The sequence below is a fragment of the Macadamia integrifolia genome, unplaced genomic scaffold, assembly GCF_013358625.1.
Source record: "Macadamia integrifolia cultivar HAES 741 unplaced genomic scaffold, SCU_Mint_v3 scaffold3365, whole genome shotgun sequence".
Lineage (NCBI taxonomy): Eukaryota > Viridiplantae > Streptophyta > Magnoliopsida > Proteales > Proteaceae > Macadamia > Macadamia integrifolia.
Genome location: NW_024869432.1, coordinates 1 through 19,315, shown reverse-complemented (window position 1 = coordinate 19,315; position 19,315 = coordinate 1). Strand labels below are relative to the sequence as shown.

At 38.2% G+C, this 19,315-nt stretch overlaps 1 protein-coding gene and 1 long non-coding RNA gene across 3 annotated transcripts; both read right to left on the bottom strand.

The window, feature by feature from the left end:
- Positions 1-909: 909 nt before the first annotated feature.
- LOC122068042 (chalcone synthase 2-like) lies at positions 910-2,436 on the bottom strand. Its single transcript, XM_042631875.1, has 2 exons — positions 2,160-2,436; positions 910-2,035 (listed from the first exon to the last, which is right to left on the bottom strand). Exons 1-2 carry the CDS (start codon positions 2,335-2,337, stop codon positions 1,026-1,028), a joined length of 1,188 nt encoding a protein of 395 aa, XP_042487809.1. The 5' UTR covers positions 2,338-2,436; the 3' UTR covers positions 910-1,025.
- Positions 2,437-10,137: 7,701 nt separating this feature from the next.
- Positions 10,138-16,312, bottom strand: LOC122068041. Of its 2 annotated transcripts, none has more exons than XR_006136951.1 (3): positions 15,961-16,312; positions 10,724-11,055; positions 10,138-10,542 (listed from the first exon to the last, which is right to left on the bottom strand). It is a non-coding gene; the product is annotated as an uncharacterized LOC122068041 (long non-coding RNA). The 2 variants fall into 2 exon arrangements; XR_006136950.1 differs by having other exon boundaries at positions 10,748-11,055; positions 15,961-16,307.
- Positions 16,313-19,315: the final 3,003 nt, after the last annotated feature.

Here is a 19,315-nt window from a genome sequence, read left to right as displayed (position 1 = left end):
ACTAAAGTATTGATGATGACGTATTTAGGGGTTAGACAAGGCTAGTTTGGGCTGGGTTTCTTACAACCCTAGCTCAACCTAGGCCCAACCCAATTCTACTAGGTTCATGGTTAGGTTCAATTCTGCCGGGTTCATCATAGTTAGCAAATTCGGATTCGGGAATTATTCGGACGAAGAATTATTCGGAATAATTCGGACGATTAATTTAAGGATTCGGTCAAAAAAGCGGTCAAAAAAGCTTATTGGGGGGTTTTTTTGTTTTAATTGTTTTTTATTTTTTTATTTTTTTTTTTTGGTTTTTTTTTTTAAATAATGTTTAAATGGATCGAATAATTCGGTTTAATTCGGATTCGGTCCGAATTATTCGTGATTTATATTCACTTTTGAAAAAATCGTGAATTTTAAAGAATTTTATTTTTAATTCGGATTCGGTCCGAATTTTTGATAAAATTTGAAAAAATTCGGTTCGGCCGAATAATTCGTGAATTATTCGGCCGAATTGATAACTCTGGGTTCAAGCCAACCCAACAAGACTGTTTTTTTTCATTGGACTAACCCTAGTTGACCCTGTTTTTGACATATGTATCATATGCATTAAAAAAAAAAAAAAAAAAAATAGGACTGGGTTGGATCGAGATGGGTTGGGCTTAGGCCTCAATCCAAGCCCAACCTAACTCTAACCCAGAGTTAGTATTCTTTAACCCTAACCTGTCCCTTCGGTTAGAAATCTTAGCTCATACCTTTTTCGGCCGTAGATCTCATTATTGAATGATACAATAAATTTTCCTACATGAATCTGAAAGTAAAGTAAATCGAACATTTCAACCCCCTCTTTTTCCACAACCCTACCCAACCAACTTTAAGCTTATCCAATGTAATATTTTATTGATGAAGCAAAAACATTCATGCTTGGTTAGAAATCTTGAAAGAGAGCCTTAAGCTCTTATTAAACAATCATTACCTAAAATCATAAGACCACATAGAATCAAATTAGATATACCAACACTTAGGACACGACTTATTACTCAATGAGCTGATGATATTATAGGAACGCTACGCAACACCACTGTCTCCACAGTTAGACCTGGTCCAAACCCTAATAACACACCCCAATCGAATCCTTCACCAGTTGAGGCTTTATTTTCCCTCAGAGACTTCCTCCTCATCTCATCCAAAATGAACAATACCGTGGGGCTAGACATATTCCCATACTCACTTAACACCTTTCTTGTTGCATTTAGTTTCTCCTTCTTCAAGCCCAATGTCTTTTCCATTAGGTCCAAAATTGCTGGCCCACCTGGGTGGCACACCCAAAAGATGGAATTCCAATCAGTTATGCCAATCTCTTGGAATGCTTCCACTAAGCACTTCTCAATGTTTCCTGAGATTGTTTTAGAAACATCCTTTGATAAGCTAATGGAAAGACCTGTTTGACGCAAGTGGCCTTCAACCATATCACCTGAGTCAGGGAGAATCCTAGAGCTAGCTGAGAAGAGTTGGAACAATGGGCGCTCCACTAACGTGTCAGGATCTGCACCAACAATCAAAGCTGCTGCACCATCAGCAAAGATTGCTAACCCTAGTAGGGTGTGTAAGTCAGTCTCAGTGGGTGCCTTGAAGCCACTAATGGAGTTTATCTCTGAGCAGACAATGAGGACACGTGCATCTTTGTTATTCTCAGCAAGGTCTTTGGCGACACGGAGGACAGAACCACCGCCATAACATCCTAATTGATACATCATGACACGTTGGACGGTTGGTGAAAGGCCGAGGAGCTTGATGAGTTGGAAGTCATAGCCAGGTGCATCTACACCAGAAATGGTAGTGAAAACAAGGTGGGTGATCTTTGACTTGGGTTGACCCCACTCTTCAATGGCTTTGGATGCAGCTTCCTTAGCCAATTTAGGCACCTCAACCACCATAATATCCTGGCGTGCGTCAAGTGATGGAGCCAAAGGGTTGCAGAAGTCGGGGTTTTCGTTGATAATTTCATCGTCTAGGAAAGTGTGGCGTTTCGTAATAGTTGACTTATCACCTATTTTAACAACAGGAAAACGCTTAGCATTTTATCAAATAATTTGTTATCCTACTTTCTACTCTCTTTATAAATCTTATTATTTCACATATGTACTCAAAAAAAAGTGTGATATAATACTTACAAATTCGCTTAAATTTCTCCTTCAACTCGGTCTTGTGATCAGTCTTTGTGGATTTGAAGTAGAAGTCCGGGAAATCAGCTTGGTAAGTAAAGTTGCATGGATTTGCGGTGGCGATGGCTAGCACGGTGGCCGGACCTTGAGCACGCTGTGCTTCGTAGATTTCTCCGACCGAACCCATTTCTTTTTTTGATCTGTTGTGGTGAGTTCGATCGTGAAGATGATGTATGAGGAAAACAAAGAAGTGTAAAAGAAGATTGAAGGGAAATCTATAGCAAGCAATGGTGAAATTGCAAAACCAAAGCATGGGTATTTATGCTAAGAGGGAATAAGTTTGAATGGATCCATTTCCTGATATTCAACCTACGAAAGTTCCACTAATTAAGGTGCACTTATGTTCTCTTTGTCTAGCCAACTTTGGTGGGCTCACCGTTTTAGTTGACTTGTTGACCAATAAATGTGAAGGAGGGAACATGGTTCTTTTTTTTTTTTTTTTTTTCTTGGGTGAATAGGGAACACGCTTTCTTCACGGTGAATTGGTTTCAATAATTAATTGGTTGAATTCTACGTTGTATCTTGACTTGAGAATTTTGTATATGATGGAATCACTTATAGTCCATAGTTTTGGGTGGAACTCGTGAAGAATGTAGGTGGGCTCTTGTGCTTGACTGACTAATTAAGAGGCCTGTGTGGTCTGTTGAAAGTTCTCTAATGAAGAATATCCAAAAAAGTCTTATCTAACTCAAGAGATGCAGTCATATATGCGAACCTTGTTTTTCTCTTCGAGGACCATTTTTTCCCTCCCTCTCTTACTTTTCTAGTGTGTAACTTTGGAAATATCGAAGGCAAATGACTTGAACTAAGTCAGCTATGGATCATTTTGGAATTCCAAGCGAGCAACCATCTACATTGAGCTTAATCCAATTTAATTCTTGTTAACATCAGAAATTTTATGTCATAAGATGAATAACCCCAAGGGAGTAGGGAGTCGGCAAGAGACCTTCGCCTCAAGAAGCATATGGTTCTAAGTTAGACTCCTCTTACTTCCTTGGAGCCACTCACATTGGGTGTTCAGTGCTATTCATTGCTTTTGATGAAAGTTGAATAATTCTCATTTAACCCTTGATATGACCCGATGCAAGCAGTTTTAGGGTAGTGTTGCAAGAGCATACTATAGATTTGAGATGTAGATCTCTTTTTACTTTCAAACCTCCGAGAGTTCCTTTCCCTACATAAACAACACGTACAAGCCAAGCTCCTTTCAAAGAGAAATACACGAGAGTTGCTCTTCCACCACTGAAATAGATCAGAGATTTACATTGTGATTGACACATCATTCTAAAACATTACACTAAGCTGGTCCATACCAACCTGAAAAATCCGTACTTCAAAAATGTATGGAATATAGTAGGGGTGCAACAGGGCCGGGTTGGGCTGGGTTTCTTAAAACCCTAGCCCAACCTTGAGTCCCCTTAACTAGGCCCAAACCCGCTTTGACCCTGACTCAGGGCCGCAAAACTTCAACCCTGACCCTACCCTTCAGGGTTTAATCCAACCCTTACCGGCCCTGATTTTCCAGGATCGGACTGGGATGACCCTAACCCTGACCCTGTCCCTGATATATTGACCCTAATTGGTTTGCCATCAAGGGCTGGGTATGCCTTGACCTGACCCTGACCCTGACCCTGACCTGACCCTGACAGAAATAACTTAAAAATAAAAAATATTCATAATAAAGAGGAGATAAAAAATACAAAGTTAGAAATTTCTTGGTAAAAAAATCAAGAGAGATTTTTTTTTTTTTGGGTAAAAAAAGCAAGAGAGATCGGTGAGAAGATACATTAGGAGTTTTGAGGTGTCAATGACTCAATGTCAAACAATTTATAAAATTAGGTTAAATTCAGGGTTAACATTTAGGTCACAAATAGGGTCAACATCAGGGCACAAATTAGGGTCGGGTTCAGGGAGGGCTAGGTGGGCCAAAGACATCAACCCTTACTCGCCCTGACCCTGACTCAAGGTTAGAAATTTCAGGGTCGAGCAAAATTTTTGGGTATGTACTTATTCGGGATCAAGGCGGGCCAAGGGCGGGTTCAGGCCGTTGGGGCCAAACTTGCACCCCTAGAATATAGATTATAATTTATAATTGCATATCAAATCTAGAAGCTAGTTGAACACCTTTAACAAAAATGAGCTCACAAGTAGGAAATTTACCATGCATCAATTGCCATCCAAAAATAAACCACTTTTTGGATAGCCATCAGTAGGTTCACTATCAATCGATGGGTTTCGGGGACTTAAACAACTACTGTCCATTTCACCAGTTTGAGGGTAACGGCCGAGATTTTGGATCCTCTGGCCCTCTATCTGACACATCCGTGGGACCCACTTCGCTGCATCCCCACATGTGGGGACTTATTTCTTTGACAACTTCTTTCTTTCAGGGGTTTTAAAAGGAATATTAATAATAATCCAATATCGGGGATTGAGAAACATAATATTTTGAGTCACCACCTAGGGTTAGATCCTAAGATCCTAATGGGGAGGCCCAATCCATATTGAGAGGGTCCAAAAATTGGTGTAGTCTAGAAATAGGGGTAAGTGTTAGGTTATCGAATTAGGGAGGTGTTAGGAACCCATTCCACCTGGTTGAATCGGTATGGAATTTCGGCATTTTTGATTTTTTTTTTTGGCATGCAAATTGACTACAAAAGGATATGGGTAGGTGAAAAGATGAATTGGTTCCTTGGGAATGGTGAATTAGTGCCATTTACGGGGATTCATACCCAAAAGGTGAAATATTGTGGGTTCGTAAATTGTGCCCATAGCTGGTAGCCTTGCTTAAAAGGAGGGGTAGAAAGGTCATTTTATATGCTCGTGGGGTCCTAGGAAGGGAATATTCCCTTTTTTAGATTCCCAAGAAAAAAAGATGTTGATCCTACCCCTTGTAGAGCTTCTAGCTTCTGGGTGTTATTCTAAGAGATCCGGTGGTTCGATTTTCGTCCACCATAAGTAGTCAAACCATATTTTTGAGTATTATTCATTGATACGGGTGTCGAGCATCTTTTGGCTCGAAATCAATTGGGACTTGCAAGGAAGGAATCTTGTCCGCACCTTAGGGATTTTTGAAAATCCTTTTTCATGTAGTTCCCGCACTATAAGAGAGCATTTAGATTTGATTAATCAATGTATAATGTGTTAATACTGAGGGCCACTAGATCGGGCTTGATCTAACTGTGTACAAATTCCAGACTAGATTAGTGTTTTGGGTCCAATTAGAGCTTTAGGTTGAATTAGGATTTTAGGTCTGGATTAGGGTTTTAGGTTTGGATTTTAAGTTGAGCCCAGTCATTTCTAAATGTTGAACACTCCTCCAATCAAAAGTGTAGATCTTATCCACATCTTGTAAATTATTATTTCCAGGTGATGATAAAATTGGAAGTCTACATAACGCCCCTTTTTGGAAGAGGCATGTGCCACAGTCGAAGGGCAAAGTAAAGAACTACCACATTTTGTCCCCCAGAGTATGTATTACCATCGTTTTGCTCAAGGATGGTGGAGGGGCTTTAAAAAAACATGAGTGTTAAAATTTTGAGAGATCAAGCTGTAATTGAGAGCCGAAATCAATTGATTAAATCAAATGATTAGCCTTCGCCGAAGTAAGAAATTAATGATCTTACCCAATTGAATGACTAGAAAGTTGAGATCTTACCTCGGGTGGTGGTTGTCTAGAGGAAACATTCAATGGATCCCGATGTGCGGCCGCAAAGTGTTAGTAGGCAATATTCCTTAATTGGTTTAGTCATTGTGGCTATACAATGTGAATTAGACTAGAGTAGAGGGATGTTTTGTTCAAACTGTCCATCTAGCATATCTTGACCTTAATTTGATCATGCCATTTAGGGTATCTTTTGGCCTCAACGAGGGTTAATTGGTCAATTTTTGCCATTTAGGACATATTTTGACCTAAACAAGGGAATTTTTTGAAGCTTGAGCCAACTAGGGCATCTTAGACTTCAACAGGGGTAAATTTTGCCATCTAGGGTATCTTTCAATTTAAGCAAGGGAATTTTTAAAACTTAGGCCAACTAGGGTTATTTTGGTCATTTTTAAACCTATATCCTGGGCCATGTAATGGATTTTTGAAATTTAGGTCTACTAGAGATATTTTGGTCATTTTAGACCTATACCCAAAGTTATAGAATAAATCTTTGAAATTTGGGCCATCCAGGGGTATTTTGATCATTTTAGACTTGTATCCAAGGGTTTTACTATAAATTTTTGAAATTTGGGTTATTCCTTAGGCCTTGCAATGAATCTTTGAAATTTGAGCAAACCAGGGGTATTTTGATCATTTTCGACTTATACCCTGGACCATGCAATGAATTTTTGAAATTTAAACCAACCAGGGGCTATGGTAAATTTAGACCTATACCTTGAGCCAATGCAATGAATTTTTGATGTGTTGCACCCAAAATGTGCATGTCATATTAGCCATATGTGAAAGTATACGTCACACAAATAATATACATCTTAGGTCAAATGCATATAACATGGGTCAAACGCACATAGTGTACATAATACATATAAAAATTATGCATACCATATATATGTCAATTTTATTATATATATATATATATATAAATATATATATATATATTTTTTCATTCATTTTTTAAAATAAATATCCGTAGGCCCACGAGGTCTTGGCGGAGATTTTTATAAAGAGGGGTTTGGGGTGGTCCCTCCTCATTTTTATTCCTTGGCCCACAGAGTTCATTTGTTGAGTTCCCTTTTCCTTCAATTTCATATTTGGGAAACTTACATGATTACCCACTTTTGGGTTTCCCTTTACAAAATTACCCACAAAAAGTTTTGATCAACAAAAATACCAAAAATTAGGTTTGGGTTTACAAAACTACCCAAAACAGTGATTCTCCTTCATTTGCCTATTTGTTTTGTCATTTTTACCCCTGGCCAAGGTTGTAGCACGGCCTGATGAGGCCGAGGTGGAAGCCCGGCCTGATGGAATCCGAGGTGATAGCGCGGCCTAATTTAGGCCGAGGTGGTAGCCCGCGCTCCACCTCTGCATCCTAAAGCTGAGCTGAACCTAGGACTCAGGCCGTGCTCAACCTCGGCCTAAATCAGGCCGTTTTGCCACCTCGGCCTCCATCAGGCCGCGCTCCACCTCTGCCTCCGTAAAGCCGTGCTGAACCTAGGCCTCCATCAGGCCGCGCTAACACCGCGGCCTCCATCAGGCCATACTGCCACCTCGGCTCTATCAGGCCGTGCTATAGCCTTGGCCAGGGTTAAAAATGACAAAACAAATAGGCAGGGGAAGGAGAATCACTGTTTTGGGTAGTTTTGTAAACTCAAACCTAATTTTGAGTATTTTTGTTGACCAAAACTTTTTGTGGGTAATTTTGTAAAGGGAAACCCAAAAGTGGGTAATCATGTAATTTTCCCTTCATATTTTTTTTCTTTGACTTTCCTACGCTGTCATGGGAGATTGAGGAGAGAAGAGGACTTTGGGCGGTTGACCAAGCCGGCCTAGTCAGGGGGTCGACAGAGGATAGGCCAACATATTGGTACATGGGACTAAGGGTGCAAGTTTGGCCCTGACGGCCTGAACTAGTCTTTGGCTCGCTCTGATCCAGAACAGGTACCGATTAGGAAATTTTGGCCTTGAGGGCGGACTTGATCCTAAAATTTCTGACCCTAATTCAGAGTCAGGGCAGGAAAGGATTAATGTCTTTGGCCCGCCTAGCTCACCTTAAACCTGGCCCTGATTTTTTTATCTTGACTTTTGGCCTGACCCGGCCCTGGTTTTTTCCTTTGATGTTGACTTTGAATTTTTTGTTTTCTTAAGATGTTCTCCTCGTTGTTCAAGATGACAAGGATTTTGATATCTTCGGATTGTTTGCCTTATTAAAATGATCTCTTTGTTTATCATGACAAATAATTGAAATTTTTTAGATTATTTGCTTTCTTATGATGATCTCCTTTTTGTTTATCATAATAGTTTGAGTTATTTGTATTGTTTGAATGTTTGTTTTAGGATGTTCTCCTCATGACAAATAATTTATTTATTTATTTATTTTATTATTATTATTTTTTTAATCTCCTCTTTATTAGAAGAACCAAGAGTGAATCTTGTTACCAAGGACAACATCAACCCAATCACTCACAAGATAGATGTAGGTGAGATAAGTCAAGAAAATCGACAAATGAAAGAAGAGATTCCTATCCTGAAGAAAAGAATGAAGTAACTGGAGAAGTCTGTTGGGACATTATAGATTGTAATAGTTTTGCTTGTGTTAGCTATTGTACTCATCTTTACGAGAAAATGAAGAATTAGAGAAGATGATATATAAGTTGTAATTCCCTTTGTTTTTTCCCTTTTTTTTTTTTTTCATTGAAGAAGTACATTTTGGGTTCATTTCAATGGTTTTATTATGTTAAACCTCACATGTTTGTAATTGGTGACTTTAATCAAATGGATAGCACTTCCATTCAATATAGGACAATCTGAACATCTGGTACAAAAAAAATAGGACATTTCTTTTGAATTTAAGATCTTATAATGACCTGTTAAGACTGGATCCATGTAATAATTAGACATCTATTTGATTTAAAAATACTTCAACACTATCAACATTAGGGGTGCAATAGGGCCGTGTTGGGCTGGGCTTCTTAAAACCTTAGTCCAACCCTTAATCCCCTTAATTGGGCCCAAATCCACCCTGACCCTGACTCAGGGCCGCAAAACTTTAACCCAGGCCCTACTCTTCAGGGTTCAGCCCAACCCTTACCTGCCCTGATTGGCCCTGATTTTTCAGGATTGGGCCAGGATGACCTTGACCCTGACCCTAGTTTGTCATCAAGGGCTAGGTATAATCTGACTCTGACCCTGACCCTGACCCTACAAAATATGAAATAACTTAAAAATAAAAAATATTCACAATAAAGAGGAGATAAAAAACACAGTTACAAATTACATGTTATGAAGAGAACATCCAAAAGTAAACATTCAAATAATACAAATAACTTTAACTATTATATAATAAACAAAGAGGAGATCATCCTAAGAAAGTAAATAATTCAAAAAAATTCAATTATTTGTCATGATAAACAAAGAGATCATCCTAATAAGGCAAATTACAAGAAAACTTAACCTCCACTTGATGAGAGAAGAAAAAAACTTTAGGTTCAAGGAACAAGATTGGTAGAAAATGATTTTCGACCAATTTTCACTGTATTAAATATATATATATATATATATTGATAGTAAAATCGATAATAAATATTCATATCAACAATTACATATTGATTTAAGATGGTAATTTAAAAAAATATGTTAATTATTTTTTATTTTATTAATAATAATTACTAGAATATATATATATATATATATATTTTTGATAAAATAAGAAAAAGAGATCTTTTTTATTGATAAAAAAAGGTAAGAGAGATTGGTGAGATTGTGAGAAGATATTTTAGGAGTTTTGAGGTGTCAATGACTCAATGTAAAATAATATATAAAATTAGGTTAAAATCAAAGTCACAATTAGGGTCATAATCAGGGTCAACATCAGGAGCATAAAATCAGGGTTAGATAGGGCAAACCAGGGCCAAAAGTCAAAGTAAAAAAATCAGGGCCGGGTTCAGGGCAGGCTGGGAGGGCCAAAGACATCAACCCTTACCCACCCTGACCCTGGCTTAGGTTGAAATTTCAGGGCTGGGCTGGCCCTCAGGGCCAAAATTTTTGGAATCGATACTTGTTTGGGATCAAAGCGGGCCAAGGGCATGTCTGAGCCGTCACGGCCAAACTTGCACCCCTAATCAACATCACCTAATTGGTTACTTTATTCAAATGAGCAGTGATTCCCTTCAATATAGGACAATATGGATTTAAGAAAAAATGGATAGCATTTTGTTTGAATACTAGACCTTATAAAAACCTATTAATGACTCCAATTCATGCTTAAATTCTTAAACGACATCAACATCATATATATAACATGTCCAAAAAACCATTTAAGATGTCTCACACAAACAGTCTAAATCTCACAAACATTAGCACATAAATATTACAAGTCACAAATCTCTTTAAAGTTCTTTCATAATACATTAAAATCCATTCATCCCACAAAAGTGCTCTCATCAACTGCAGCGGACGACCCTTGAAGACATTATGCTCTCATCAACAACAACATCCATCTTTCTACTTCTTAGCTTGCTTTGCCTTCTATTTTGTGTACTTGGCAGCTTACATGACCAAGGTTTTCTCTTGAGTTTTTAGCTTTGCAGGCTAGGTAGATGATTGTGACCTAGACATCATCTGAGAGCTGGTGCCTCCATGTTGACTCTCAACCTTTCGCTTTCTCTACACAAATTAGTAAAAAACAATTTAATAGTGAAGTATGCAAATAAATTAACAACTGTTTGACCTTATCTAAACGTTTCTTCATATTAGGTGTGACTAGGCCACCAACTGGGTAGTTGCAACCCTTTTTAAAGTTCTTAAACATCTTACTCATGATTTTCAGTCTTATCTTATCAATTACCACTATAACAGGCTTGTCCCTCACATCTTATATTCAGTGGTTGAATGACTTGGTCATGTTGTTGGTGATTTGAGGACTCTTTGCATTAATATCAAATGCATGCCTAACCCAGAATCTTGTAGGAACATCCATCATTCAACTAAATGCTTCATCACTAAACTCTTTGATAGATTCTATTTCTTTCTTAAACTGGAGGAGAGTACTTGCTGATGTTGACCAAAAGTGTTTCTTAAATAGTTGTCCTGAAAAAGTTGACTTGAAGTTCTGATACATATGTCTCACACAACATCTCTGACGAATGGGAATACCTGGGTGATGACATCCGATAAACCCTACAAAACATAAACAATATATTAAAAGTCATTTAAATATGATATTGAAGTATAGAGTAAATGGCAGTTGCTATAAATTAATCTGAAGTACCATTTGCTTGTCTAACATAAAGGTTAAAGCAAACTCATCAGATGCCGGTCCAAGGGCTTCATGTTGGACTTCAAGGAAAAAAAGTAAACTTTCTTTGCATTCAACCTCCATAATACCATATGCCACTAGGAACAATTCATTATTCTCATCAGATGAAATTGTTGATAGAAGGATGCCTCCATACCTACCCTTTAAGTGGCAACCATCTAGAGTAATGAATGGTCTACAACCCTTCAAAAAACTAGTAACACAAGCTTTAAAGATAACAAACATTCTTTTGAACACTTTGTTCCCTAGCATGTCATGATTTTCTTCGTACTGTATCTTAAAAAAACTACTCGGCATCTTCTGTAACACCAAATTACCATATGCAGGTAACAAAGCATAAGAATCCTTATGATTACCTTGTGTCATTTTATGAGGGTAGTAGCCGGAAGAGATGTGTATGCGTTCCTCCCTTTGTGGGGGAGAAAAAAAGGCTTGCATTCATTCTGTCCTCTGTCCTCTGTCCTCTGTTCATTCTGTCCTCTGTCCTCTCTTTCTCTTTCTTGAGGGAGGGGTCTGTCGTGTGTGCTTACCCTGTGAGCCCCGCACCGCCGTATCGCCGCTTGGAGATACGTGGAGGCCTACTTCGCATAAGTGCAAAATTTGTCATTTGAGACAAGGATTTGATGATGGTCCAATACGGGGATCGGGATCATGCAAAAGGGGTTTGGAGTCGCCACCTAAGATTATTGGCCTAGGACCCAAGGGTGGGCCCAATTCCTAAGAAGAGGCCCCAAAAATTGGTCTGGTCCAGAGACTTAAGGTAAGTGTCAGTTTGAAGAGTTGGGAAGGTGTTCGGCACCTAATCTACATGGTTCAACCAGTCTTCCTACTAGATGCTTTAGAACGAACATTTTCCACAATTATTCCTATTCTGCATGTATGGCTAAGTTATCACATATATTTATATTGACTGAATTTAAATAATTATATACACTAAAACAAGGTCAATATAGAGTCTATATTATACTAATTTGGGTAAGAAATTATACCTGTGCTTGACCCCTGTTTTGGGTCTAGAGGGGTGGGACCCCGATTAATACCAGCACGAACTGTTTTTTGGATTCTCCTAGCTCAGGGGAAGATGATCTTGACCTCCAACTTCCTTTCTCGAGAGATGTTGACTGTGGTGATATTTGGACAAGGTTCCGGCTAGGAACGGTTACTTTCGGGTTTTGGGCCGAGGTATCAATCGACAGAACTTCCACTAGGGATGGGCTACTTCTGGATTTCTGCTGAGGTGTTGATTCGACAGAGCTTTTGCTAGGAATAGGCTATGGGAGGGCTAGACTGAGGTGGCACTCTGGCAGAGCTTCTGCTAAGGATAGGCTAATCTTAAGGATTGAAGAACTTTGAAGGCCTAAAGAACACTTCGAAGATTCGAAGTCGGATCTTACAAAGATCTCCATGAAGACTGGAAGAACCTCAAGGGGGGATGGGAGACTAAGGGAAATTTTTCCGATGCAAAATCTTACTCAAAGAAAACAAAGGATTGAGAAGTTTCAAAGGCCCGAAGAACACTTCGGATCTTATGAAGATCTCTTTGAAGCCTTGAAAAATCTCAAGGGGGGAGGGAAGGAGAGAGGGCAGAGCTTCTCTCTCTAGGATACTCACTTAGAAGCTTGGATCTTGTGGTGTGTTGGTGTGAAAAACCAAAGGGTGGGTGGTATTTATAGGATTCTTGAACCAATGGGGAGAGAAAGGGAATTCCCTTGGCCAATGGTAGATGAAAGTGGTTCTTTTTAACCAATGGGAAGAAAAAATGAAAATTTGGGCCAATGGGGTGGGAGATATTTTTTTGGACTAATAAAAAAAGTGAGTTTTTTTTTGGGCCAATGAGGTGAGAATATTCTTTTTTGGGCCAATGGGAGGTTGCGGCATCGGTTTTGCTAGCGGGATAGTGTAAAATGTGCAATATGGTGAAGAGAAAATCTCTTCACCCATAGGATCAGTGGAACTCAAACCCCAACCATTGACGGCGGTACACAAGGCTGGGCAGGGGTGCACGGGGCATGCATGAGTGCGTACGGGAGACGGGTAGTGGGGACATACCGGATGGCAGGGTGCACGCGGGCTGGCTTGCGGCTGTGGGTGGGTTGGCCTGCTGTTGTGCGCGGGTTGGTGCGTGCGACATGCGCTCAAAAAAATACAATTTTCTAGGGAAGATTGTAGGAGATCTGACAGTCCGATTTTGACGTACCATATATCGTCGAAATTGTATTTCCGAGTACTATCCATCTGTACAGTCATCTTGATTAGATTTTTTCATATATAAAAAGTCAAAATTGGACCCTCTTTTCTCCCACACGAGGTTTCTGGGGTTTTTAAGCAGGGGATATTTCTGGGTTTCCTTAGTCAATCATCATCTCTGTTGATCGGAAGCAAGAAGTCACGTCCAAGATTCACATTTCATCATAGCCAGAGGAGGTGACAAAATTGGGTGTCTAACATTTCTAGGGCGGCAATGGTGCATGCCCAGTATAACTTCATGTAAGGAGGTTTAACCTTGTATGTTTCATACAAGAAGGTACCCATGGAGTTCACAGTCATAGTTGGATTGACCTTAAGATAAGGAACAAGTTTTTTTGCAATCCAAAGTGATCTAACACTCTTGTGTTCTGTTGACAAAACACAAGCATGCTTTGGATTGTATGATTTGATCATAAATGTCATAGCATCCTTAACCCCCTTCTTATCATCAACTGGTGAAACATGTACTCTCCAAGTCAACCAGGTGCCTTGCATAGTGCCGTAACTCATATTTTTTATTCTTAGGTTTCAATATATCAAAACCTTCTTGAATGGAAAACTGTTGCAGGATCACCCGAAAGTGATTCACATCATCATATGTATTCCCTACGGCTAATGTTATTTTACCATCCTCAACAACATCATAACCATCATCTTTAGATTGATATTCAACCTCACCTACATTGTAATCTTCATCATCCTTCACACCACAATCCTCAATAAGGCTGTTATCGCTTTCACTTCCCTCATCCAGAGACTCATCATTTTCATGTACCTAATCTTCATCACTTGTAGAAAGATTCTGGATGTGCATTGAATCATCTCCCAAATCAGCAATATTACTATTTGTCCTTACTCCCATACTAGAAGATACCTGAGGGACTTCTACTGATTCATCTGAACTGTCATTTACAATGTTAATCTCCCTTTCTTCTCTACTAGTGACTGCATCAGGTATTCTGGTTGATCCATTTGTGCTAGTAGAGCTATTACTAACAACTTTCAATCCACTAGTGTGAGCAATACTTGCACCAATGGATCTCCTAAGTAAAGCATCAACATTGGCATGAGCTTTATAGCTTTACCTTTGCTAGGAGCTTCAGCAGTAGCATTAGCAGTGGCACTATCACGATCATCACTTCCATCACTAATAGCACTTGTATTAGCTATACATATCCCCCCACCTCTTTTAGTAGGTTGCTTCCCTTTTCTCTTGCTATTTGATGCAGTCTTCACATGCTGCTTTCCCATTTTCAATGTACCTATACCATAACCCATTGGCTAACCAAATGAAGTGTGTGCCACATCTCTCAGTCCCTTGTTACTTGTTTCTCTGTAAATAACATCACTGGAGTACCTGTCAACTGTCCACCTCTCCTTCTGATCACTGGGGTTATCTTCAAGGTCATACACTACAAGTTTAATGATATCTACCCCATCTAAACCAAACAGGTTTAACATGCTAGCATTATCAATCACGTGCACATGCACTTCAGGAGAGATCTCACATCTGACTTTAAAACTTACATTACAGCCTTCCGGTATATGGTTAATGACAGAATTGTATATATCACAGACCATGTCTATGTGTGAATAACGGCCCAGATCAACAAATATTGTGTGAATTCTCCCACATCAACTAAACTGAATAGGACACCTCACAACCATTATTGTAAAATTCAACTGTTAAAATGGTCAGCAGTTATAAGTAGAAAGAATGAGAACAACAAATTAATAGGTATGAAAACAACATGATGTAAAATAGACCAGAACGGAGTAAGAATTGCTAGATTCAATATTTATCCAATCTTGTGACTTCAGTCCCTACTTAACAGAAGACAGGAAAAGAAGCGGAACAAAAAGAAAACATTTAGCATTTTGACTCACCTATAATTTACTATGACCAAGTTGCAACCAATTGAAGATAGAAATGCTAAAGACTTTGAAAAGCTTGATACTGAGACAATCAAATAGGAACAACGAGGAAAGAAGATTGAACAACCAAGTGGGTATAACAAGAACAGTTCCACAGAATCCTAAGCTAAAGAGGGATGGGGAAAACCTAAGTTTATTTTTTGGGCCACCAAAATAGGGGGCAATGAGACAAGTTCATCAGCATTAGTTCATCACCAATCCAGAAATTTCCCAGCATGAAGAAATCATTCACTCCTATGTTCCAATAAATAACAAACAAATACATACAACAAAGCAAAATATTCAACACAAGGAACTCCAAAAACCAATGTCATCAACTCATCAACAAAAGCCAATAAAGAACATGAAAAACAAGAGTAAAATCAAGAACAAACAGTGGTAATAGTAGTTGAATTGGAGAGAGATGGGAGAGACGAGTCGAGGCTCTGATTTTGATTAATTACATAGCTTCCCAAATGCAGGGGAGATTTAGGGCATCGTCACTAATATGAACATCACCAGCCGAGAAGAAAATTTTGGGAATAAGCACAAATAAAAGAGAGGGGAGATTTAGGGCATCACCACATTTCTGGCTTAACCCATACCTCACCGGAGAAGAATCGCAGACCTTCCCTTGTCGGAGAACGAACACATGAGAAGAGGAAAGCTCCTTCGTCGCTGGAAAACGAAACCATTCGAAAGAATCACAGACCTTTCCAAGTTTTTTGTTCAATAATCTTCCCTCGCAGTAAGAATCGCATACCCCTGTTTCGCCGGAACAACCTACGGTGAGGAACGTACGTCGCCGAAACAACTTGATGTTTGCCGGAACAAGCTATGGTGAGGAATCGCAGACCAAGTTGGAAAGAAAGCCCCAAAGTCTTTGTTCTTTCGTAGGTTGTAGAAAGAAATAACGGTATTTTGAAAAAATTGGGTTTAAGTTAACGGGAAACACCTCAAACCAGTGAAACGGTTTTAGTTTTTTTTGAGTTTGAATGTAAAAAACGTAACTACAGTGGGGTGATGTAATTGAGGGAAAGCCAGGAAAAAAATCGTCTGCAATTTCAATCTCGTATAATTTTGTGAAATATCACCTTCAGGGGGTGACACGTGTATTGATACCAATGCAATGGTCCAAATCTGATTTAAATGTATTTTCACTGATTTAATATTTTACTAGTTGTACCAGATCTGGACCATTGTATTGGTATCAATATACGTGTCACCCTCTGAAGATGGTATTTCATGGAATTGTACGAGATCGGAATTGCAGACGATTTCAACCCGGCAAAGGCAAGGGGTGGTGGATGTAAAATTTCTAATTTTCTATGACATTAGATTTGACGTGGGTATGAATGGAATGTGATTCTCAATCGGTAATATGGTGTATTAAGAGAGAATCCATCATATGGTGCTTCTGGCAAAGATGGTTATTCTCTAAGAGTTACTTAGATAAAATCTCTTAGAAGATAACACATTGCCATCATGAGGTAAATTCTGTAGTGGATTCTTTGGCAAAGCCTGTTACATATCAAGAGCTGCATTGTATGGGATGTTCCTCCTCGTTTCTCTATTGAGGATAAAAAGTTAGGATGTTCAAGAAAAGCCTCGGTTCAGATTCAGTTGAAAATTAATTTATTTTTGGACGCTTCCTGTTTGTTGATGGCCATGTTGAATTTCGATAGGTAGGCTTCTATTTTTCTTAATGGGTTGTTCTCTTAGCCCTTTGTATTCTTTTCTTCATTCTTAATAAAAATTCATTGCATATCTTTAAAAAAAAAAATTTGTCATCATACTTATGTAATACTGGTCGCGTTCCTGGTCGTGATAAAACCAGATTTTTTTATTATTCTAATTATATCATGTATTTCATTTATTTGCATAGGAATTAGGTTGTATACCCAAAGGTTAAGCAGAATTCTATGGCTGTTGTTACCAATATAAACTGATGGACTTCAGTTTCACTTGACATTGGATTTGAACATGAATCTTTAGACTTGGGTTGCGTTTGGTAGTCATTCTTTTCCAGAAACGTTATTTCACGTGAAAACAAGAATTTTTCGTTTCTATGTTAAAATACTGTTTTATCACATAAAAATGGTGTCTAGTAAACCTGTTTCAAAATCGATTTCAAAATAGAAAAATAAAATCTGAAGCATTTGGTAAAACTTGTTATGGAACATTTTTTGTATCCATAATCAATTATTGCAAAAACACCACTAATTATCAAACTCCCATAATTTGAACATGTGATTGCCACTATTATCACCTATGGCCATTCTACTTAGAACCAAATCTCATCTGAATCTTCCAAAGGAACGACTCTGCCTATAGAGTTCAACTGTCCAAGAGACATTTCAATGAGCAAGAAAGCAGAATGCCCTTTGTAAAATCATATGTACTTCATTCTTGCCTTTCATTACCTAATTTAATTGATTTTATGTTTGAATTGTTATTCCCTTTCTTCACATACATTGCATATAGTTGGATCTTCCCACTCTGTAATTGTTTGAGGGACACATGAACCAGGCAAAACTTTATGAAAAGACAAATCAATCTTCTTCTTGGAAATTTCCATTACCCATATCCTAAATGAAAAATAAGCTTTTCACTACTATAATAATGGACTTGTAATTTTCACACACACACAAGAAAAAAAAAAAAGAAAAAGAAAGGAACCTGTAATCATCTTAGTTGATACGATCTCAGAATCAATAGATAAAATCAACAATGATGAATTAGTTAACAGATAAAAGCATTCAGTGTAACCAGAGGAGTTCATCTGGAGGTCTCTTAATTTTTGTTTATGGTTGAGATAATCCACATCTATTTCTCCCTAGGGTTTCAGCAAAAAGAGGGGGAAAAAAAAAAAAAAAATTGATACAACCGAAGATGAAGAAGATGGAGAAGAGTATAAAGAAAAAGAGAAGAAAGCGAGAAGGAAGAAGATGGACTTAACTATGTTCAGAACCAGGGGTTTTTACACTCCTTGCTCTTATTTGTGCGTAAGAGCTGGGAAGGGCTTTGGTAGTATTTGGATTTTACCGGGAACGGTTTTAATAAAATCTCATAATTGCGTCTATTTTGAAACGAAATTGAAATGTCGGAACATTGTTTTTATGTTCCGTTATTTCTTGTTTCTATCATTTTTTCCCCTTTTCATTTAAAAAAAATGGAAAAATAGAAGTTGACACCAAACGATTTATTCTGTTTTTTTTTTCTTGGAACGAAAAAACGTCAAAAACGTTTTTTCGGATGACTACCAAACATAGCTTTAGGGCCCGTTTGATAATGTTTCAAGAAACGCGTTTCTGCCGTTTCTGTTTCCAGAAACAGCAGAAACGAAGCAAAAAACATTTGATAAAACTATTTCGTTTCACTTATTTTTAGAAATAGAAATAGAAATTTTTACTTATTTATGGTTCAAGAAACGACCTAGGCGAAACAAGTTCAACTTGTTTCGCCGTTTTTTGAAACGACTTGTGGCAATTCTTTCACTGGTTACCATCGACTTCTAAAAACATGACTTATCAAACACCTTCAATTCCGTTTCTGTTTCTAGAAACGGAAATTTATGTTTCTGCCGTTTCTTGAAACAGAAACGACAGAAACGTTATCAAACGGGCCCTTAGTACAACCCAATGAAACGGTTTCTATTATATTACCCTCCCTCACTTTCATGAATACCTTATTTTGATTTGTACACGTATTTTGAATAGATCACTCAGTTACTCCAAATAGGCATGTGGAGTAATTTTTAGAGGAAAAAAATATGTCTTACTTTGTGCTGATTATTTGATGACGGGAGTACACATTGATGCATTGTCTAGAAGTATTCTCTATGGTATGAAGAAGTTTAATGAGGAAGGGTGGATTGTGGGTGATTCAGAGGAACTACACAACTCGATTCCGGATAATAGCATCAATTCGTGGACTTTTTTTTTTTTTTTTTTTTTTTTT